The sequence below is a fragment of the Equus quagga genome, chromosome 2 (assembly GCF_021613505.1).
Source record: "Equus quagga isolate Etosha38 chromosome 2, UCLA_HA_Equagga_1.0, whole genome shotgun sequence".
NCBI lineage: Eukaryota > Metazoa > Chordata > Mammalia > Perissodactyla > Equidae > Equus > Equus quagga.
In genome coordinates this window covers 147,739,873-147,764,746 of record NC_060268.1, presented here as the reverse complement: position 1 = coordinate 147,764,746, position 24,874 = coordinate 147,739,873, and the positions used below count along the sequence as shown (strand labels likewise).

Below are 24,874 nucleotides of genomic sequence, written 5' to 3'. Positions count from 1 at the left end.
TATGAGCTTGTTTTGCAGAAGAAAAGAATGCCTTTAAAGATGTTAACAACCACCAGATAACTAGCTCCCAGCTGCCACTGATGCCCAGAAGTCAGGTTGCCCAAAGGCTTATCTGGAGTGAAGGAAACATGGATTCCCCTTTGTTTCTCTGAAATTCCTCCTCCCAAGCTCTTAGCTCTATAAAACCACTTGCTTTCTTCTCTTGTTAAGGTGAATTTGAGAGAACCTATCCTCCGGCTTCTTGTTTTGGCCAATTTGAATAAAACTTTCTCCATCTCCAAGCACTGATGTCTCAGTGATTGGCTTATTGCACATCAGGCACAGGAACTTGAGATTAAGATTAAGAGGTTGGGGAACTGGGTAGATTGTGGAACCATTCACTGAGGCTGGGAGTACTTGGGAAAGTTTTGGAGAGAGAGGATCTTAAATCCTGCTTTGAGAATGTTTAGTTTGAGATGTCTTTGAAACAGCCAAGAGGGGCTTCCAAGTGCTGTTGGATATTTTGCTCAGGAGCTGAGAGGAGTGAGGGGGTTTGGAGAGATCAATCTGCAGGTCATCTGAATAGATGTGGTGATTGAAGCTCTGGGCCTGGGAAGAGAGTATAGGGTGAGAAGAGGAGAGAACATGGGGCCAAGTCTGGAGGACTGTCCACAGTTAAAGACCCAGCAGAAGAGGGAGGTGTTTGCACAACCCTGAGAGTAAATACCTCCTTAAAGTTTGCACGCTAGACATTTCACTTGCCTCCACCTAGTCCCTTCCCTGCTGGCCAGAGAGGAAAAATGAGAATCAGGAGAGAGATGCATCATGAACGTCAAGAGAAGAGAATTTTTTTCAAGGAGGATGGAAAGGTCACTGTTGTTGAATTCTGCTAAGGGGACAGATAAGTTGGGCATGAAAAAAGTGTATTTATCTTTGTGCCTAGGTGCTGTGTCCTGTGGGAGATGGAGAGGTGAAGGTATTGAAGATCATGTCATCTTGGCCTTTCGCTCCTTTATAGATTCCTCTGCGCTCTCTTTTTCTTCATATTCCAGCCTGAGCAATCCTGACAGCCTGCCCCCCTCCTCCTGGAGCAGCCTCCAGCCAGCCTCACACCTGAGTCATTTTATCCTTCCTTCTCTGAGAGGAGCTCTTTATTTAACTTGTCACAAATACCCTCCTACCACTGTTGAATTTGCTTGATCTTAGTAGCTGAGGAGTCTTGATATGTGTAGGGCTCTCCTTTTCAGAACAATGAATGCCAGAAATATCCTTTTCATGCATGACCCAGAACAGTGCTGGGCATATAGCAGGTACACAGTAGTTTATTAGAGGCCATGGGGGTTAAAGACACAGGCTCTGGAATCTGACAGATCTGGGTTCAAATCCCAGCTCTGACAGTCACTAGCTATGTGACTTTAGGCAAATTACTTAACCTCTCTGAGCCATAGTTTCCTCATCTGCAAAATGAGGGGCATAATCAAACCTCACAAGATTGATTAAGGATTATGAGATAATACGTGTAAGGGGGTTAGCGCACTGCCTGGCCAATATTAAACACTTAAGAATCATAGCAACAGTTTCTGCTGCTGTTGTTAGTTTTATTAGATTTCTTGTTGGATTCTTCTAGTTTTTCCAAGAAGCCTTGGATTCCAGATTGGCAGTCTAATTTGTCCTTGATCTGTGGGTGAGGGAGGCTCTTAAATCTAAAATAACCTGATCTGTTGCTGCATTAGACAGTTTTCTCTGTGCTCCCCAAATAGCCTGTACGTGTCTCTCTCATTGCATTGAGCACACAGCATTATAATTCACTTGTCCATGTGTCTGTCAGCTTCACTAGACAGTAAGACCCTTGAAGGACCTAGTACTGGCACAATATCTAGCACATAGTAGGAGCTTTAATAAAAGGTTTATTAAAGACATAAAGGAATGATAGCTCATGGCTAATTAAGCCTGAGCACTGAGCAATCATATAGACACATCCCTAAATCTGCAGGACTTGAAGCAAAAATACAAAGGGAGGCCACATGGCATGCGCCAAAATATTTAGAGTTAGATAGAAAGCCACAGCCATCACTGTTCTTACCCAGGGCCCCGCAGCGTGATTCCCAGAGGGTGGAAGAGTGGCATTCTTCTCCTGGCAGCCCTGCTGCCTGTGAGCTTGAGTGGTTTCATGGGCCTGCGGTGGCAGGGAGGAAGAAGCTGGGCATTGGCCCGGGATCCCAGGTTATCTGGACCCACTGGAGCCCACCTGAATGCAGGATGGAGACTGACTTGTTAAGATCCCCAGGAGCCAGGACTTCCAAAACTCACCCTCCCCGCCCCCAAGCAGAGGCAAACGGGGCAGGGTGCCGCTATCTGTCTACCTAGACACTCACTTGGCTTGATCTGGGGTATGTGACTTTAACCAAGCAGCAGCCCCCTCTGTAGTTTCCCAGGACAGAGACCATGACCCTCCACTTCCCCTCCCCACAACATCCTGTGGCCCGGGGGCCCCAATTAGATGTTATGTTCCTCTCCCCTAATTCTTGTTTACTCAATCGGGTATTGAACTTTCGCCCCAGTCCAGGGTTGACTGTGGTAGTGCAATCATTTCTCCATTAAGAACAATACCTGTGAGTTCATAGTACAGGAGAGTCACCACTCATATCATTCACTCGGGGTTTTCTATGTTTCCTTAGCACAACCGTGGCCAGGCCCTGTGCTGCGGGTGCTACACAAGGAGTTACAGACGACATGAGTGTTGCAGGAAGGGAGGTACAGGGTGAAGTGGCCGAGGACTCCTGGATCTCTGCTTATTTCCCCATCACCCACCTACTCAACCCCAGAGCTCGGAGGCAAATCCCCCAGTGGCAGCTCTGAGATGCTCTTCAGAGAGCATATTTTTTTTTTTATTAAAGTTATAAAATTTAACATCCTTGTGAAATTACAGTTGTACATCATTATTAGTCATGTTGTAGGTACACCACTTCACCCCTACTGCCCTCCCCCCACCCCCCTTTCCCCTGGCAACCACCGATCAGTTCTCTTTGTCCATATGTTAACTACCACCTATGAGTGGAGTCATACAGAGTTTGTCTTTCTCTTCAGAGAGCATATTTTTAAGAACCAGAAAGAGGCACTGTCCTTGGGCCATTTCCATCTCACTTCTTGGTCAGCCCAAATGGGAAAACTTCCCAGAACACCCCATTCCCTCCATCAGCTGCTCCCCCAACTGCTTCCACATGGGGAGCCTGCGAAATAAAGGCAGTTTGATGCCAGTGAGTCGTACTAACCAGCCCAGAACAGCTGGCACCAACTCCACAGTCAGGGAGCAGAGCCCTCTGCACCGTAGGGATCTACACAACCTCACGCTGGTTTTGCTTATTCCTTTCCAGTTCCTGAGTGAGTTGTGCTCTTGCTCAGAGTACCTGAGAGTCAGTAGCCATCATGGACTCTGGTGGTCCAGAAAGGACTTCACTTTCCCTACCTTCAGTCCAGTCCTCAGATCTCAGGGGGCAGCTGTTTTGAAAGAGTCTGGCCTGATGCCAGGGCCTCGGTCCCTCAGTCTGGTCGGGACACTGCAAGGTAGGGCACAGGTAGATCTCTCTTCATCCGCTAGTGCCCTCAGGAGCTGTATTGTGGCTGACGGGCTGCATGTCGTCTCGCCTCTGGACAAGGTGCCTTGGAGAGAGCCGTGTTTCCTTGGAGCCTGGACAGCCTCTGTTCCACGGGACAGGAAGGTGGACGGAAGGCAGAGGGAGGAGTCCACCCATACCCAGTGATCATAAATTGCCCAAGGCTTCTGGTTACCTCGTGGGTTCTCCTCATTTTCAAAGAAACACTGCAGGGATTAAGGACGGAGGGTTGATGCAGAGGCTTTCTGTGGAGTGAGCTGGGCTGGGAACCCCATTCCCCAAGGTGGAGGTTGGAGGGTGCTGCCACTCTCCCAAAGTCTAGTGGGAGTGGGGCTTCAACAGCACCCCAGGAAAGCTTGATATGTGTTACTGAGACTATGGGGACATGTTGCCTGGAGTCGGCACCCCCAGAGGAATCTACAGGCCAGAGGCTGAGCCTCTCAGCTGGAGGCTTCAGGGCAGGCAGAGGGAGAGAGAGTTGCTCCTGGGCTGATAAGAAACATAGACTGTCTTTGACAGTGGGTCAATGTCGCATGACACTTGGGGACCCCAGGAGGGACCTGCAATAAGGATATTAGCTAGGAGGCACTTAAAAGGGATTCTGTACAAGATGGCAGCCTGTGGGAAGAGAGAACCCTTACTCCAGTAAGAGGCTGTGGGCTGTACCCTGTGAGGGTCACCAGGAGCAGCCCTCTGAAAGAGAGGCATGGCTCCTGGTAAGGTGAGCAGCGGCTGAAGGGCCCACGAGGGCATCCTCCAAGGAACCCAGAAAGACTGCCCAGAGAGGGGGGGCATTCCATATCGGTCAGGTCCAGAGAGCGTGGAGCTGGTCTACAGCCTGCTCTGCTGTACTCCGCTTCCCCTCCTCCTTGACCATGTACATAAAGGGTGGAGGGGAGGGAAGGGAGGAAAACTGACCACCCTCCATTTTTGGAAGGAAGATGACCCTTTACCAGGCCCCCAGTTAGGGAAGGAGTGTAACCTTCAAATGAATATTGAAGCGTTGATTAATATTCTAGACTAGACATTCTGGTTTCTGAATTGAGATGGTGGTTTGTAAGTTCATGTGCTAAGGAAGACCTGGGACTGCTGACGTTTTCATCCACTGGAAGGGGACTGTGAGAGACACAAATTAAATAAGTAGGTGTTGTAGTTACATCTCGTGAGTTCTGCTAGTTTACGTTACATTTACAGTAGTGTCTCATTCACCGTTGAGGAGATGTTAGGTAATCTACCCATCCTTCAGTTAAGTGGTGGTAGAACCCAGACTGGGATCCAGGGCTGTATGGCTCCAACGCCTGTGACAAAACTGGGCTGTGGAAAGGGCTATGGAGGAAGAGCAGGCAAGGACCACTTCTGGAGAGGGAGAGTGGGTGGCTCCTGAAGAAGGCACCCTGAGCAGGTGCTGGTGGCTAGGCCTGGAGGGATAAGGAGGGGCCTCGCTGGGCAAGGCTGGGTGCTCCAACCAGCAAGGCAGCAGATTCTCTGGGAGCCCTGGTCATCAGGATGGGCCTGGTGGAGAAGAGTTTTCAGGATCCTTTCTCCCACGCGCTCCAAACAGAGCTCGCCTCCCTTCCCCTGCTCTAGCCACCCTCCCACTCCAGGTTTCCTAAGGAAGTGGTGGGAGTTTGGCTGTGGCTGCTTCTCTCAGGTCCCGTGGCTTCTTCCCACCCTTCTGTCTGAATTCCCTACCCCCATCTAGAACTTCACCCATGACCTAAAAACTTAGATTACATTGAATTTAGGCCCATTGCGGCTGGAGTAGGGGGTGATATGTGCAAAGAACCCTACTTTTCTCCACTGCCACTTGTGTTCATCTTGAGGACCACCAATGCTGTCTGGGACCCTTCTGTTTTTCCTTACCTGGACTACTCTTCTAGGCTTCCCACCTGTTCCCATTTCTATTCTAGACTCTAATCCCTTACAATCTATTCTCCACACAGCTCCCCCAATAACTTAAAAATATAAACAAGTTGATGTAATCCCCTGTTTAAAATCTTTCTACTGTGCTCTGAATAAAACACAAGCTTTTAAACTGGGCCTAAACGTGTCTAGGTGCTCTGGCATCTGCCGTCTTCTCCAGAATCCTCTCCTATCGCCCTCCTCTTTGTCACCCCCCAGCTGCGCTGGCTTTCCGCACGTGGCTGGGCTGCACTGAACTCCAATTGCTCCTATCTTTTTTTCAGGAATGTTCTTTCCTCTGCTCTTCACCTGGCTAGCTCCAGCTTATCTTTCAGGTCTTCATTTAAATGTCCTTTTCTCAGAAAGGTCTAGACCTCCCATTCTTTCTCATAGAATTTATTTTCTTTAGAACACTTACCACTCTTATTATGTGTTTATTGTGTGTTAATGTCTATCTCCTCCTCATCCTGGAGGCTCCATTAGTGTAAAGGTGGAATCTGTTTGGTTCACCACCTGTCTCCCTAGAGCCTGGCACAGTACCTGGTATACAGAGGGTGCTCAAAACAATGTGTTGGCTATGGGAAGGACATACATGCTGTGTCATCTTAGGCACACTGGCTGCCAAGTGTTTATCCTCTATGCAATCCAGTGTAGAGCAGTCAGGAGGGCCTGGGTGCAATCTTCTCTAGATCTCTCAGCTCTCTGATCCAAAGCCAGTGCCCCTGAGAACAGAATTGCCCTTGGAAAAAGAAAGGAATGCGTTGGAGACTGAAATACATCTTTGGTGATTATGAGTTGTTTAGATTCGCTTTCACATTATTAAAATTGGGCTAAGAATGCCTACCTCATAGGTCTGTTCTGATGATTGAGTGTGAGAGACAGGGAAGACATTTGTAAAGTGCCTACTATGTGCTAGACTCTGTGCTGGGTCCTTGATGTATTAGCATGAAACTGAACCTCTTAATTTCAAGTCCATGTGCCCAATGTGCAGTAAGCCAATCACTGAGACACTGGTGCTTGGAGGTAGAGAAAGGTTAATTTGAACTGGCCAAAACAAGAAGGTGGGAGGATAGGTTCTCTCAAATCTGCCTCAACAAAAGAAGAAAGCAGGGGGTCTTTTTAGAGCTAAGGGGCTTGGGAGGAGCAGTTTTGGAGAAAAAATGGGAAGTCTGTGTTCCTTTCACTCCAGATAAGCCCGTGGGCAACCAGGCTTCTGGGCACCAGTGGCAGCTGGGGGCTGGTTATCTGGTGATCGTAACTTCCTTAAAGGCGTTCTTTTTCTTCTGCAAAACAAGCTCATACATCCTTGCAAACCTTGAGTCACCCCTCAGCTTAAATGAGAAAACAGCAAATTAACAAACGAATAACGATGCCTGGATTAACTTCATCTGTATCTGTGTTGGGACCAAGTTTGAAGGGTAAACCATGTTCTTCCTGAATATTTACAGTAACCCTCAGGTACCTGACTCCAAGCATATTCAGTGGGAATGAGTTTTATGAGCTACCATGTTATTGGAATAGCTCTAAGCAAGCAAGAGTTGAGTTGACAGTATTTTAGCTCACAGCAAATCAGAACATTGATGTTATACTGAGTTGCCATTTGCAGATGATCAGATAGAGATGGAAAACAATTGCACTGTCCTTTGTTAATTTCTTCTTCTTTCTTGCTCTGAGCACTTTCTATGGCCTCTCCTTCCTCCACAAACCTATAAGTTATTACTCTTCCTGCTTTACCAATGAGGAAATTGAGACTCAGCCAGCTTAATTTCCCCAAGTTATACAACAGAATGACCCTGCACATGAGCCCAGGTTGATGGGGCACCATATGGCTGTTATGAACTGAGTAATGTCCTCCCAAACCTCAGGATCTTAGAAGGTGACTGTTTTTAATAGGGCTTTTAAAGAGGTAATAAAGGTTGAATGAAGTTATAAGGGTGGGGCTCTAATCCAATATGACTGATGTCATTTTAAGAAGAGGAATGAGGCCAGGAGACTGTTAAGGAAACAGCTGGAGACCATTCTCTCAGCATTACCCCTGCTTTCTGAAATCTGGATTCTTCACTAGGGTTTTATCGGTGTCAGTATGTAAATGTGCCATGTGAGGGCTGGGCTATGCCACAGTGACTGTCAACAACCCTCTCAAAGTTCGTAATCTAATGGGAGGACACAGCACTCCAGTTGTTGTGGTTGTGATAAAAGTGTTACAGAAGAGGGAGAGGGTCGGGATAAACCTGCTGGAGTTGATGGGATCTGGACTGGGCTTTGGAGGAAGGGGGCTTCCGCTGGTGGGAGCTGGTGACCATTTGGTGCCTCTTTGTCCTTTCTGGGCATGATTCTTCATTTGATTGTTACTGTGGCACTTCTGGCACCCCAAATCCCATGGCAGAGTTTTGGGTGTCAAGCAGGGTTCTATGTGGCTTCCAGCAAAACACTGCCTGCAAATTCCCCAGCCACATAAAAAGCAGAGGCCAGCTCCCCAGCTTCTCAGGCCTAGCTGGAGTGCGACTCCTCCATACCTTTCTAAACCAGTGAAAAGATCACCGCTGAGCCCGTGTTGAAAAAACTCTTCTAAGAACTGGGTAAACTGTGACCCATTTTCTCAAGTGGAGCTGTGGCAGATTGATTAGCAGGTCACAAAACTGGTTTTCTTCTCCTTGGGGCATGGCTTGACTATGTCTTCCAGCCTTCCCTGAGCCCTTCACCTCAGGTAAGTGAGGCCATGTAAGTTTTGGCCAATGCCATGTGATAAAAGTAACGTGTGCTACATTTCTGAGCACTTCCCATGCACAGACCTCCATATTCTTTCCCACTCTGCAGCAGCCTTGAAGATGAAGCTAAAAGATGGAAGGAGTCAAATCCTGCTCAGAAATGCTGCTTTCCATCTCTCACTGAATGCCTGGGGTTTCTAGCCACCTCCGTGGTATCACTAACATAAAGCAAAGCTTCAGGCATCAAAGTCATAATGGGGCAGAGCTTTCCTGACTTGACTGTCCTACTTTAGCTGAACCAGAATTCCTGCGGCAAGTGTACATGAAAAGTCTTACTAATACAAGGCTGTTATGTAACTGGCCGGAGGAAGCAATCTTTCTTTCAACTCACTTGGGCCTTTCTTTGATACCCAATTACTTTCAAAAGATTATTTGGATTTGATTAACAAAATGAGAAATTGTTCTAAAGTGTGTGTGTGTCCACCTCGAGTATTATTTGAGGGGCAGTCTGCCATCTTAACTAAACAGCTCAAGAATCTTCAGAAAATGGTTGATCTCAAATAGTCAAAAACTTCACTAAAATTTGCTACAGCAGTACTTAACAGAGACACTTTAATAGAGGCTGCAATCTGTAACTACTAATATTAAGGATCACAGGAGACAGCAAATTATGCAATCAAATTTTTAATAACAAAGATACTGTTTTTAACATGGTCAAATATACTTGGCTAAGTCCAGATTTTAAAAAACAAAAGTATCTAGCCCAACAGAACAACCATACAGCTTTGTACAGAACATTCCACAGATCAACAGAAAATACATTTGAGCACAAAAATAAAAAACATTTAAAGAGAATCTCTAAGCAGCATTTTATTTCTGCAAAACAGACATATATCTTGTACTGATTAAATATCTACAAGTGCTTTTCCTTTACAAAAATACATATATTCTTAATAGACTAAGTCATTAACAATGACCTGGTAATTCTTTCACTTCAATTTGAATGATTTATAAGCTAAATCTTACAACCACAAAAAGGTTTTTATTTGTATTAAGATGTTACCACTTTTGACAAAAAAAGCTTAAAATATTTTATATTTCAAAGGAAAATTAGCAACATAACTGTACAATATACTCTATGATGGTTTTATTTAATGTGAGGGCGACTCTATTAAAAACGGATGCTTGCTGTTGTGTTGCCAGATGCAGGAACGCAGAAGACTGGCGCTCCCCCCACAAGCTCTTGTCGTGGACCACAGCTTCATAAGGACACTTAGGCCCCCAACCCCGTTCTAAAAATACAGCAAAAGAAAACCGACCCCAAACAATGTTAGGCTGATCCCATTACACTTTTAATGTGTAGAACTCCTGTGCCAGTGGACTGATGGGAAGTCTACGGAGAAATGACCTGTTTACTATCTCCACATTGCCCAGAAATGTCCAATATTCACTTGTACTAGATCAGTTTCTTATTCCATGAAGCTCTGAGAGGTGGAAGAAAACTAGACCGGTATTTAACGTATATCTGTTTTGCTTGACTCTAGATTTAAAGATAATTAAAATTAAAAAGCATTTCTGAACAATGTCTTGGTTTTGAACCTTAGAAAAGGCATAATGAGTACAGACACATTTTAGTGAGCATTTAAAATAATAAGTTTAATTTCATAACTTTCTGAAAAGGAAGTGCTCAAGCATTTTGATTCTATTTGAAAATATAGTAAGGACAGCAAGTAAACACACTATTTGTGAAAACTACATTACACTAGGAAGAGAATCACTTTAAATTTTTGGGAAAATGCCATTGCTTTAAGAAAAAGAAAATTATGAAAACCCTGTAATGTATATTTAAACACATTTTAATGAATTTTCAATCTGATGTTTTTCCATTAAAATACTAGTGAACTAGGCCCATCAAGCAAATCCAGAAACAGCTGGTTATTTTGTGCTTTGAAAGGGTTTCTGAGTCTCTAGTGTATCTTTCAATTTTTCATAAACTAGATCTGGGACATGTTATGCTCCTAATTGTAGGGATATATATCTTAAAATAATAATAGCATTTCACGTTTTTGTGTTTCTAATCCATAAAATTAAAGTATGGCAAACTCATTCATTTTTGTAATTCCTACAACCAACCAACGTCTTACTGGTATAAAACAGCCTGCTGAAAACTTCCTTCTGATAAACCAGAGCATGTCATAGAGTTTTATCCTATGCAAGGAGGCTCACCTAGTGGTCTATCATAAAGACTTCACAACATGCGCTTCACCTTTAAGGTGCCCACTCCAGGAGCGCCCAAAGGGAACGGTGTAGGGAGAGTGCTTAACTTGATGTATATGCTCTTGATCTGGGACCCATTTTGCCAGATTTGGCTGTATGGCTAAATGCTAATGACAATAAAGCCATTGCTGAGAAACAAGACAAAGAGTTACTTTTTAAGGGAAGAAAAACAGGCTTTCATGAAGATTTTGTTTTAATTACAGAAAAAGCACTTACTTATGTAAGTCCAATAGAATATACTATTTTCTATACAAGTAAGCATGTCGGTACTTTTCCCAAGGTCTGTCTTTAACAAAATTTCCCATATTACAGAGAACTCAGGAAACTAAATAAGCATAATTTTAGTTTATACTGCCTCCATGGAATAAAAAGCTTCTCAAATTAGAATTTAAAACCTCAATTTCAATTTTCTTCTCAAAGTATGTATTTCTCGCACTTTTCATCCAGAAGGAGGCTATTTGTTGTGTTTATCTCTCTCACCTTTGAGGATTTCCTAAAATCTGTCAGATGGTTCTGAAAAACAAGGAACATATTTGAAAGGAACTGTACTCTGATTATTGCAAGACAAACCTGCATTTGACTGATCTGTGATAATTCAGTTTAAAGCCTTTCTTTGGTGAAGTTTTGCTATTAATCAAGGTTATTGCCTAACTATATAAAATTAAATTGCAATCTAAAAATTTCCAACTTCCAAACTGTTAAAACTGTCTCTCCAACATGGTTATTAATTAACAGTAAAATATCTTTGGCGATATCTATTTTCTTATGAAAATCTTTCAAAAAGAGATTACTCTTATGAGTGCCTATTTAGATACGAAACCATTCATAAGAGACAGGTACAGATAACTCAATGTATGCAATAAATCTAAAACAGAAATGCACTTTAGCAATGAGGCACTTTCTCTTAAATATTTCAATAAAGCTAAACAGTTCACAATAGTATATAACACACTTTTTTCCCCTTAAAGAATCATTTAAATTTAGATTCCACTTGAGTGTATAATACAGTTGAGCAAACTCATTAAATTTATAAAATGTTGCATATTAGTATGGGACAGATTTTCCATGAATAAAGACATAATATACTTTTCTAAAAGTAGTTAAAAGATATTACCCAAGGTACCTGCACCCCAGAATGAATGACCTAATTATCGCCTCGTTAATGAGTCTTTTAGTTTATTTTTTTATTGATGACTTCAGTTAAGGTGATGAGTATAAACCACAGGTGGCGTTTATATCCAAAGTTCCTTGATCCATTTACATCTATGATATCCAAGGCAGAGAAAACAGATTACAAAATCTTTTATGGAAGTAAAGGTCTTTCAGTGTATTCCTTAAGAACAATAGGCTAAAGAAAAACTTTATTTTATTTTTATTCTCCAATTTTGCAGATTCAGAGGATTATTCCTATAGGTTATTGAGATAAAGAATGTTTTATTAGCACCCTAAGTTTATAAAGCTAACCACAAAAGTTGCCTGTATATTTTTTCTATACCTGGTTTCTTACAAATTCCACATCCTGACTTAGGGAATAATTACCTGGGGATTTAGTGTATTACTCGACACGAAAGTAGTCCCATACTTAGAAAATGATAGTTGAATACACCAAAAGAGGTTGGTTGAAGAAGTCTGTGGTTCTAATAGTAACACCGGATTACTCAGGACCATCATAAAATGTGTACCTTTCCCCAAATGACAACTGATGCCCTTCTCTATGTAAGTTTTCACATTTTGGCACATATTCCATTGCATTTCAGTAAAAATGTTAATACATTAACATTAATAAAGGAATTTTATATAAAACTATTCTCAATTCCATAACTGCTTCCTATATATTTCCTTGGAAAATAATGAAATTACATATGATGAGGCAACAGGCCAAATTTAAAGAGATCTTGAATATAAAACTCATTTAAGGCTGTACGTTTTGGCTGGGGACCCAAAAACATCCAGGTCTCATTTGTGGTTTTTAAAATGCACTCTCAATTCAATCTGAGTTAAGTTAATTAAAATTAACTTCCGTATGTAAAACATTATTTTAATTACCTTGATGTGACAAATTTATAATAAATTTTACAGTTTGTTAGGGATGTCAGGGAATTGTATTTCACAGCATGACAAAATAATTTCTGTAGTTAGAGTAAATTCAGTTTTTGGTTGAGTGTAATGGTCTGTTCCAACCATTTAAAGAGTTCACAAAAATCTGCCTTTGAAATTCTGCTTATGAGCCCTTGCGAGCACAAACACAATCTAACAAAATGAAACAAGAAAGTATTGCCATAACCTTTTTCACAAGTCAGAACAAAAACAACAGAAAACTTTAATATAAACTTTTTTACTTGAAACAAAGATAGACGGAAAAGATAATTATGAAGTTTCAGCCTTTTATATTGTGAAATGCATCAAAATTTAGCTGTATTTTGTACTGTTTCTTAGAGTTGTACATTTTGAGATTCAGAAGGCATTAATTTGTGATACATTTTACTGGAAAATGTAGCACGTCTACATGTATACAGTATAAAAACCATGTGTGTAACACACAGATTGTGCTCGTCAGACTTCTAAAACAAAATATTTTTCCTAACACTCAAGATTTTTTCCTAAGTTTGAGGCTAACTTATTTTGAAGCAATTAATAAAACTTAATTTTCAAAGAAGATTTTTTAAAACAAGTGTAAATTTTAAAAGGTTTAAAATGAAGTTCTTCATATAATTTAAGATAAGACATTCTTTGACTTGCAGACTAATCTCAAAATGAATGGAAGACTTCACAGAACCGCCAAATCAGAGACACTGTCACAGCTCAGACCTTAACGGAATTTATGTATAAAACGGTAATCCCATTCCCCCTGATTACTACAGGATCTAAAATGAAATATCCTCAAACCATTAATTTTGGTTAGCGTATTTATCTACTACACTGCATTTATTCTATTTTACGCATATGGTTTGGAAATGTGATAGGTGACAATTTTAATCTACAATTGCTTTGAAATTTTTGAAATACATAAAACAGCTAATGTTATCTGCTCTAAAAATCCTAATCTTTAAAATCATCAAAATCCTCTGCATGCCAAATGACACACACCTAAGGCCAACTTAAAAAGAGAAACCATGTACTCATTGAATGAGGGTGACAATAAAATGATGCACACATAAAATGGGCATACAATGACATTTCATGAAGCAGCACCCGCTTGTCATAAGGCATTATGAAAGAAGATTAACCTTACTTACACATTAATTTTGTTAGAAGTAAATGTGATCAGCTGCCAACATTTTGAATGGTTGTGAATCTAACTTCAGCTCTCTAAGAAGTCACATATGTTTTTGATCTGGAGGGCTAATCTGCCTTCCTTGTGCAATTGGTAGACTACACAGACATATGACAAAATGTCTACAATTATAATGTGCTCTAATGTTAAAGAATAATTGGAATTCTTCCCAAAAGGACTTGCACACTCAAGAGTGAACTATTTTGCACACAAAAAGCTTACCAAGAACAGGACAGTGGCTCAAAAACCACTTTTCTAGATACACTTCCCATACAAAATAATTTCGAGATATAATAATTATTAGTTTCTTGTACAGTACTCTATTTAAACAAGAATTAATAAAACAGTAAGTATGTAAAAACTGCAACACCACAAAGATTGAGCCATATTACTAGTGTAATTAAACATTAGAACAATCTTGGAACAGGCAAGCAAAATACTCCAAAGGCCGAATCATGGCTGCACAGCTAACTTGTTTCCACCGTGACGTGTATTGTACACTGTGAGACACCACAGATACCTTATGCGGATGGTTCAGTAGCAGAATGGCACTTGGTTTGCTCTTAATAGAAACAACATAAATGCAACTGACAATTTAGAGACAGACAATGGCCTTATTTGCATGCTGAGAAATCTGGTTGTGTCCCTCTGGTCCACACACAGGTCCCTGTGCAATCTGCCGATGAGTCAACAAACAGCGCAGGATTCATCTCAGTGGCATCTAGGGCCCTTGGTCTAACCAAAGTCAATTCTCGGTCGATACTGCAATACCATGGGGTATGACTATAAAATAAAAACAGATGATAAATAAGTCTGTGTTTATATCAAACAACACAGATAACATATAAAGGCTTTAAGAATCTGGGATTATAATTTACAATGTTTTCTGGTACTAATGATTATGACAATTAAGATTGTAAATATTATTAAAACACTATTTTTAAATTGCCATTATTTTTCTAGACTCAGTCAAGTTTTCCATTCTATGCAACAAAGGTCAAGTTCAAAGGCCTAAAGATGTCATACTGGTTGCACATGTGAATAGTACTAATATAACACTTAGATGCAGGGCCTGTGGAGGACTGAATGCTTAATGGTATTTCAATCGTTAACCCTGTGAGGCTGAACAAGACAGGTCTGCAGGCTGGATTCCATGAGAGCTGCTGTGTGTGAGGGCCCACTGAGTCACAAATTAACAGAGACCTCCTGCTATGAATTTATGAAACTGGAGAGGTTTTCACAAATCACAGTTTTTAGTAAGTTTGACACTATTTTTCTTTGTAGCATTTAAAATTTATTTTAATGGTCCTTTAAAAAATGTTGAAAAGCAAGTAGCTAGTAGTTACATGAAACATGTAGGTTACTGCCTCCTTTCAACAGTCAGTTAGCACTATTAAATATTTGATTTGACTATTATATAACTGAATGGTTCAGATCGTCCTTCATGTTGCTTTATGCAGAAAAGGTAACAGACATCAACAAACGGTACTGGGGAGGAAACAGCTTCTGCGGATAAAAGGCGTATGCCACACGACTACTTCTGCATCTGTTTTTACCCTCTATTTTATCATATCACATAGAACCCTAACATCACAAAGTCAGAAAGGGTCTGGGGAACTACTGGTTTTCCTTTTCTTAAAGCTGCAGATTTCCTTTTTTAAAATGAAATTTTGAGGAGCTATTTTCATGAAACCAAGAAAGGGCTGAAGTGGCCGCTGACTGTTTCCCCTTCATCTTAGTGAGGGTGAACACAAAAATCCAGTACAGAGAACTGTGTATGCTTTCACATAGACGAGAGGGATAGACTGAAAATAACCGTTTCTGTACTATCACAGCTAAGTTACATATCACAAACGGAGGAGACCCAGTGTTGAAGTCTCTCTTCCTTCAGGCTCAGGAAGGGACTGGAGGGTAGGAATGAAAATCCCTACGTCTTGCTCTTCCAGTTGAAGAAGTAGGTGATGTCACTGCCAGTTTTCTAAGGGCTGGATTAAAATTCTCAGTCTCTCAGGGTTTCCATGGTCTAAATCTATTTTGGTTGAAATTTTGTTTACTTGTTTTTTATTTTAAACTTTATTGTGTTCCCTGTGAATCAGAGTATCTGGGAATGTAGCACAGAAACCTGTATTTTACAAAACTCCCTGGGTTTTCCAGAGCTCAGCCAGATTTCGAGACTGTTACCTAGACAGTCCACCCTAATTTCACTCATTTCCTTTCTACCCAACCCCAGCCCACGGCGTGCCTCTGCAGGATAACAATCTTTCCAGCTTTGCTTTTCATTCCTAAGTCACTCCTTCTATAATCCATTCATGATATAGACAAGAATCCATCACCAGTTCTACTAGGATGAAGGTAGTGAGCGAGGCAAAATGGCTTGGTTATCATTGGTTGGGATTCCCCAGTTTTTGGCTGAAAATGGTTTTGTTTTCCCCTCCAAGTAATTATTTGTGTTTGTTCTATGATACATATGAAGTTTAATAATTTTATTGGAATGAGTTACAATACTGGAAATTGTGAAGATAACTTTAAGTTCTATTTGGGTTTCAGCCTGCTTTCTGAGATAAAATGGCAGTGCACTCACTATAATGAAATACGGCATCTCACTCCTCTGAGTGTTGAGTGAGTGCACTGAATGGACCCGCATTTTGTGAGTTCCCAGTCCTCAGTCTCATCATGTACTAAAATAAAGAACAGATAATTCTAAAGTATATAAAGTATATATTTCAAATGTGATAACTTTAGAAAATGGTAACACTGACTGATGTACAGTTTTTCTTAAAAAGCAAAGGTAAGTTGGTTTTACTGTAGATTTGGAAAATACAGAAAAGCACCAAGAAAAAAAGAAAAATCATTTAAATCCCACCATCCAAAGTTAACCACCATAATCATTTTAGTGTATGTCCTTCTAGTCTTTTTGTCTATGTACGTATTTTTTTTTCAAAACTGGAATCAGCTACACATATTGCTTGGTAAATACTTTTATCCATTTAAAAATTCCATAAATTTATTTCTATACTATTTAATATGGCCCAACATTATTTTTAAAGGCTGTATATAATGTATAGAAATGAATCATAAGTTGTTAATAAATCTTTTGCAGTGTATTTTAGTTTCTTTCTTTTTCTTTCTTTTTTTTTTTTTTGCTATTACAAATAATCTTCACCCAATGATCTATTCTCCACTCCCCACCCCTCCCAGGGTTGGTTCCTAGAAGTGGAACTGCTGGTCCCAACAGCAAACACATTTTAAAAGGCTTTTTGATAAATACTGTCACACTGGACTTTTAAAAAGTTCTATTTTTACTCCAAAGGAAATATAAATGCTCATTCTTCAATAGCCTCATCAATAACCTCATCAATAATGAGTACTATCCTTTCTTCCCTCTTAATATGGCAATTTAATAAGCATGAAATAGTGTTTTATCTCTTCTTTCATTTCTTGACTTCTAAAGAAGTTAACCATTTTTGTATGCTTATTAGCCAGTTTTGTTTCCTTCTTTTGTGACTTGCTTAATCACGTCTTTTGCTGATTTTTCTATGGAAAGTTGAACTTTGTCTTAGAGATTTGTATGAATTCTTATGCATTAAGGACATTAAACCGTCCTGTCATACATTGCAAACATTTCCTTAGTTATGGTATTTTTGCTATGTACTTTTCAATATTAACGGTCAACTCAGTTTGTCTTCTTTTCCCTTTTACATACACAGTGAGAAAGGCCATTCCCACTTTGAGATTATTCAACTATGTTTTCTTCTTTCTTTTTTGAGGAAGATTAGCCCTGAGCTAACATCTGCCGCCAATCCTCCTCTTTTTGCTGAGGAAGACTGGCCCTGAGCTAACATCCGTGCCCATTTTCCTCTATTTTATGTGTGGGACGTCCACCACAGCATGGCTTGACACGTGGTGCCAGTTTCACACCCGGGATTGGAACCAGTGAACCCCAGGCCGCCGAAGCGGAACGTGCGAACTTAACCGCTGTGCAGCCGGGCCGGCCCAGCTGGTATGATTTTTAACATTTCCCTTTGTGAGCCATGAGAACTCATATAATGTGAGGTATGGATTGAAACCCCCCCCCTTCACTACCCCAGTAGTCTCAGTACAGTTTACTGAAAACAGACCTACTAGATCACACCCAGCCCCAACGTCTATGCTCTGAGTTCACCAACTCCCCCGCCAACTCTTGTCTCTTCCAGCAGTCCACAAACAACGAGACAGGACCACTCCTCGGATCTTTGCATCGTGTCCCCTCCGCCTGGAGCGCCTACTCCTGATAGACACGTGCTATTTCTCTCGCTTCTTTTTGATCAAAAATCACCACCTCAAAGAGGTTTTCCCTTGGCTACTTATCTAAAATACTCTAATTACTTTAATTTTTCTTCTAGCACTACACATTTTACTCATTTTTCTCCTGTTACCATCATTAGAGTGTAAGCTCCATGAGGGCAAAGAATTTTGTTCATTTTTACTTCTGTGTCCCCTGGGCCTAACAAAGTGCCCAGTGCACAGCTAAGCACTCAATGGATGTTTGTTAAACGAATATTTTTTTCCTCCACTGATTTGAAATACTCTTTGTAGATTCACACATACTAGAGTCTGTTCCTGAGCTATTCTTTTTATTGACAAGTCTTTGTTTAAGTTAGAACCCTATTTTAATTACTTCAGCTTTAGAATACATTTTGTATGTGGCAGTGCACGTGCCCTCAACTACTCGTTTAAAAATGTGGCTGACCAGGAGCACTAGTTCATATTTCCTGACGAACTTTAGAATGACCGACTTTGTCCAGTTAAATAAGAATCTGGTAAAAGTGTGTTTGGAACTATGTTAAGCTTCATAATTTAATTAAGGGGATAATTGATCTCTCTATAATATTTAATATCCTATTTAAAGTTCTGGTGCGTGACGTGGTGTTTTGGTTATATATGAGAAGGTCTTTGATCTTAGGAAATATATGCTGAAGGACTTAGTGGTCAACTGTCCTGATTCTTGCAATTTACTTTCCCATAGTTCCACAAAGAAACAATAGATACATTTACAAAGAGATTAATAAGATTAGGAGAGGGGAAGAGGAAGAGAGGGAAAGAGGAAGCGGAATATGTAGCAAAATGTTAACTGGTAACTGTAAGTAAAAGTAAAAAATCTTCCTTTGTATTGTTCTTTCAACTTTTTTGTTTTGAAAATTTTCAAAATAAGCTGGTAGGAAAAATTAGGACTTAACATTAAAGTTTATCAAATGCCCTTTCAGCATCTACTGATGATTTTTATTTGACTTAGTGTGTGTGTATAAAATGTTTCTAATATATTACATATATATATATATATATATATATATATATATATATATGTATAACTTCCCTCCCCCCAATATTAAGCCATTCTTGCATTTCTGATAAAAATACTATTTGGTCTTGGTTTATTATTCTTTTAGTATATTATTTCTTTGTATTTATGTTCAAAATGAGATTTGATACTAGTTTTCTAATTGGAGTCAGTTTTTGCTATCAAGATTATGTTACCTTTGTAAAATGGATTTGGAAGAATTCCATCTTTTTCAATAATTTAAAACAATTTGCAATAGGAATGATCTATTCCTTGAAAGTTTGAGAGAATGTGACCACAAAACTATTTAGGTATCCTTTGAAAAAGGGAAGTAATTCTTTAGTAATTTTTTTTAATGTCCTTCCTGACTCAGTGATTTAAGTTTTCTTTCTTCTTGGGTAAATTTTATTCCATTGGTATTTTCCTAGAAAACTGTCCATTTCTGGGAATTTTCACAAAATTTAAAAGTTAATAGCATTATATACATAATATTTTCTTATAATAAAAAAGTGCTAATTTTTTCCTCAAAATTTTCTAGGTAATTTTTGACTAAAGGTGCATCCTATCAATGACAATTTCAACTTTCTGACAGGACTGTAATCTATAATGAAGTGTTGAAGAAAGAAAGGAAAATTTGTGTGGATTTTTGAAAATTTGGCCTTATTCCAGTTGTTCTCTAATACTTTAGATAAGAGTTTAAGAACATCTTTATTTCTAAGGAAATAAGCAGACATCAGTGCCAAGAGCAAAAGCAAAGAACCATGTACAAATGAGTTACAGCTAAAGGCAAGGGAAGCATTACAATTCATTATCCCCAAACCAGCTGTGAGGCTAAAAGCATGAAACATCTAAACACTTCAGATACATACAAATCTCACCAGCTCAGTTAAATTATTTACTCACTCCTCACCCTTAACTGCATAATGTAAAGAGGATGACTTTTTTTTCCCTGAATGATTTTCTCTCGGCCTTTAAAATTGTTAAATTTGCTTACTCCATTGCTAAAAAAATCAGGACTTAACCAGTGTATATTAAAAAGCACACATTTTAATGACGGGTGTGGGGATGTCCATATCACAGCACTGACAATAAGACTGAGGGAAATTCTGGGTAAACTGCTAATTTAACATTTTTGATTAATGATCTGAAGTGGTTCTTTTAATACTTAGCACACATTCGTTTGCGTGTTCACCCTAACCCTAAAACTGCAACTTTGGAGTAAGATTGCTAGTTATTAGTTATATGATTACAATTCTCTTTTCTTGGCTTCAAGGAAACAAGGATGAAGGCTAATTTCTGGGATAAAAGAACAATGCAGATTTTTAAGAACTGCTATAATTAATATATGGATTAAGGTTGATCACAGATCATCTCTGTACTCAACAGTAATCCTTACTATACTACACTTAGTCTCTCCTGTTTTTGAACATTTACAACATATTTTTATTAGATAAACTTTCCTCAGATCCATGTTCAAGTTTTCTGGGTGCATTATTAAGTTAGTTCACTTAACTCATTTCTGTATTAAAAGAGTAATTAACCCCATTCAAGTGCACAGGGCAGGGCCTATTAAGCAAGCTCACAATTACAGTGAGCTATTGCCCTAAGTTAGCTTCACCTAGTCGGGCATATTTTACCTTTCACTTGTGGGTGAATGATTAATTAAAAAAAAAACAAAACACTTATACAAAGAAGTGTTCGGTAAGGAGCAGAGATTTCTCAAGGGCTGAAACTGATAATTATTAACAATTCCTGACTCACAAATAATGGTCTTAACATTTATAATTTCATTTTTAGTTCAGTAAAATTAAATAGATAATTCAAGACAACTAAAATAGTGGGAAACTTTGGGGACTAGAAAAGATGAAGTTTTGTAGCTCAAATAAATACTAGTTTTGCAAAGTTACATGTCATTGGAACTTGAGTCTGGGATGAAGCAATCCCCATGATGGTGGGCATCATTAGGGTCATATGTACCGTCGTGAGTGCCTCTTACCTGATATAAAGGGCCATCCTGAGAGCAGACTTGCGAAGCTGAGCAGTTCAGACACCGAAACTGCGGAGGAGATGAACTCATCAGATAAGAGGCATCCACAACTGGATACATATTTAAAACTGATTATTTAAAATATTTTAACGTCAAACATGAGTCAACATGATTAATTTTCAGTAAACACTTTCCAAAATATGGTAGTTGTTTTTGGGGAAGAAAGAGATTTTAATAACTTAGCAACTCGTAAAATTTAGCTTGAAATAATTTTAGTATATGAGTTTTGTTAATATTCTGCAAATATTTATCAAAATGGTGGCCTATCCTTTCCTTCTCCTCTTCAAATACGAACTCCTTGGGAAAACCCTCACCTCTTCAATCACGGAGGGCACCCTCTTTCTTCCATCCCTTTCTGTGCTAATCTCTCCTAGATCCCCTCTTCAACCACCCCTGAAAGTAACAGTGTTAGGAGCTCCGAGCTCTGAGAGGGGCACGGCACCCGCCTCAACCTGGGAGGGATCCATCGTCTTTTAGATTACGTTCTGTACATTGCTCAGATTAGGTTCTTAGTCTCTGTATCTCCTTAAACAGCATCAGATTGTGAGCACCCTGAGTCTATATGTTCTTCACATTTGCAGTCTTAATAGCTAAGGCCCAGAACTGGTACACGGCACCCACTCAAAAAATGTTTTATGAGTAAATCAATGAATGAACATATTTTAAAACTACTGAGTAGATTATTTGTAAATTCACTAACTTTTAACAGTTTAACCATGCATATTAAAAATCATTTCCAAATCTTTTTCAATATCATGCTAAATACTTATTAACCATAAAATTATTTTAATTGTAATAGGATTATAAAACATAAACTTATATACTTTGCAATTATATGAATTCAACATTGCATGCCACTTCAAAATGAAAAAAAATACATAAAAAATATGTGAGGTGTAAATTAACCAGGATAAATCTAACATCCCAGAGCAGCTTTTAAAAAGATATACTTTGAAAGAATATTTAAGTAAGCAATCACTGAAACAAATATATTGACAGCTTTTTAAATAAAATTTCAGAAATTTTCCACTTCCCCAAAAGACTTGCAATTTTTTCCGTAGAAGTCAGTGTCTGAATTTCTGTACAGGGTTCATCAACATGCTATAAGACAAGCCTAGCACTGCTATCCTTGCACCCTTTCTCTCTGAAGAGGCCCCAAGCTCCGGCCTGTGAGACTTTGCCTAACTATGCAAGTCCCAAGTAGCATTTAACAAGAGTAAAGGGTTAAGGTGGAAAAAGGCAATTTCAGTAAGTGATTATTTTCTTTTCCTGTTAATCTCTTTGGTATCAGTCAAGACAGACGTTTGCTTGCTTTTCCTAAAATTGCTTGATAATGCAAATAAAGCAAAGCAAAACAGACGTGGTGCAGTAACTTTAGGTATGGACTTGCAGGGGCTGCTGAAAGAGCTAAAACCAACCAGGATCATCTGGGAAAGAGGGGCTGTATCGAGAGCGGGTACTCAGCATACCCAGGAAAAGGTGAGCATACCCAGGAATTCGTGATGAAAGCTGAGGCTGAATAGAAAGATATTAACAGTAAGCCTTTAGGGATGAGACTAAGTGTGGGAGGAGAGAATTATAATAATAATAAAAGCTAACATACATAAGCTATTAATAAAATAACTAACATTTATTATGTCAGGCACTATGTTAAGTACTTATATAATATTTCATTAATTCTTACTAAAAATTTTCAAGATAGGTATTGTTACCCAAATTTTAAGGATCAAAAAACTGAGGCAAAACTAGGAAGCAAGACACAACTGGGAGGAAATAGGTGCAACATATACAACAAAAGATTAATATCCAGAATACATAAAGAACTCCCAGAAGTCAATAAGAAAAAGACAAACATCACAACTAAAAAAAAAAATGAAGGCAATGGATATGAAAAGAAATTTCACAGAAGAAATACAAAATAGATAATACGCAGTGTTGGTGAGGATGTCAGAAAACGGCACTCTCATATATTATCAGTATGATTATAAATTGCTAAAACCTTTTTAGATGGCAATTTGTCAGCATCTATCAAAATTTAAAACATGCACACTATTTGTAAATTCACATCTGGAATCTAGCCAATGAATATGCTTGCAAATGTGCAAAAAGATATATGGACTGGAATACAGCATTGCTTGTAATGTCAATAAAGTTGAAAAAAATCTAAATGTTCACCAAAGAAGTATGCTAATCAAATTATGCTACAGTCACACAAATGGAATACTATCAACTTGTTACAAGGAATTATTTCAAAGTTTATTGATTCTCTACAAGACATATTATCAAATGAGAAAGAAGTTTCAGAACAATACATGATTCCATTTATGTTTCAAAAAATGTGATCAACACTGTATGGATATTATAAACAGGATCCATACACTAGTTTGGTGGTTAGTTTAGATAACTAAGTCCCTTCCAAACCGAGATCTAATTCTGTAATTCTACACCCTCAATTTATAGATGTGGAAGCCACAGGGCAAGCCAGTGGTCATGGATCATGTCTCCTAAAATCCTATTACTCAAAGGATGATCCAAAGGTCAGATGCATGGGCATCCCCAGGGAGCTTGTCAGAAGTGCAGAATCTTGGGCCCCACCCCAGACCTAGTGAATCAGAATATGTAGTTTACCAAGATCCCCAGGTGATTTATATTAGAATTAAAGTTTGAGAAGCACTGGTTTTAAAAAAAAAGGGTACATTTTCTCCCACTAATAAGCAAAAGATGAATGCCAATCTTGAGTATAAGTCTTGAGGTGGGAATACTGTTATGAACTGAAAAATTTCTAAGAGATAGCTAAGTTTGACCAGATATTTGATTACTAAAGATAAAAATCTTTCAAAAATGCATCACGACAAAGACAAGGATCCAAAAAGAGCAGTGACCATAGAAAACAGGCTGAGCCTAAAGTGGAACTGCCCCAGGATAAAGGAAAGGAGTGGCACAGGTGCTGTATGGCACAGGGAGATAATGTCACTGCTCTTGAGAAATGGGGACAAAATTGATTTCCCCGAGATTCTTCCTAAAAGTGTAGAAACAGGACAAGGTAAAGAGGTGATCTGAACATGGAGCAGCCTTTCCTGAGGCAAAAGACCCAGAGGGGCAGAGGCAGCAGCCAACATGAAGAGGGGAGAAAACCACAGAGTTTACTCACAGACATAGAAGAGAGCAGAAGATATGAGGAGACACCCCACAGCACTGAATAGAATAAAAAACTACAAAGATGCCAGTTCTAGTTTCAACTTAGAAATTTAATATAATGCCAATCACAATCCCATTCTCAAACTCACCTGAAAAAATAAATGGGTAAAACTAGCCAATACAATCTTAAAAAGAATAATAATGAGCTTTGCCCTAATGGATACTAATACACATCATAAAGCAATCTAGAAGGCCAAACTATTTGCCTTATAAGTTAGTTTGGACTTCAAACTTATCCCAATGAAAATGGATAATTGAAGGGTTTTTAGATAGGGGTGTTATGTGATCAGATTTTAAAAGCTATATAATGTGTAATGCTGGTGTAGAGATAACACTGGCTCAGAAGAACAAAATAGAATGTCCAGGAACACGCACACACATATATAGATATAGATATATCTGTGTGTGTGTATATGTATATATGTGTATATATACGTGTGTGTACATATATATAGATATATCTGTGTGTGTGTATATGTATATATATGTGTATATATACGTGTGTGTACATATATATAGATATATCTGTGTGTGTGTATATGTATATATGTGTATATA

The 24,874-nt window shown here is 39.2% G+C and overlaps 1 protein-coding gene across 4 annotated transcripts in view; it reads right to left on the bottom strand.

The window, feature by feature from the left end:
* Window positions 1-8,871: 8,871 nt before the first annotated feature.
* Window positions 8,872-24,874, bottom strand: part of PCGF5 (polycomb group ring finger 5) — a 117,624-nt gene continuing 101,621 nt past the window's right edge. For 3 of the 4 annotated variants that reach the window (XM_046652667.1, XM_046652666.1, XM_046652665.1), the window contains exons 9-10: window positions 21,068-21,127; window positions 8,872-14,537 (exon numbers count right to left, since the gene is read on the bottom strand). In XM_046652667.1, the coding sequence (XP_046508623.1) occupies window positions 14,490-14,537; window positions 21,068-21,127 (108 nt within the window). In that variant the 3' untranslated portion in view covers window positions 8,872-14,489. The remainder of the gene's footprint in view (window positions 14,538-21,067; window positions 21,128-24,874) is intronic. The other variant, XM_046652668.1, reaches the window with a different exon arrangement.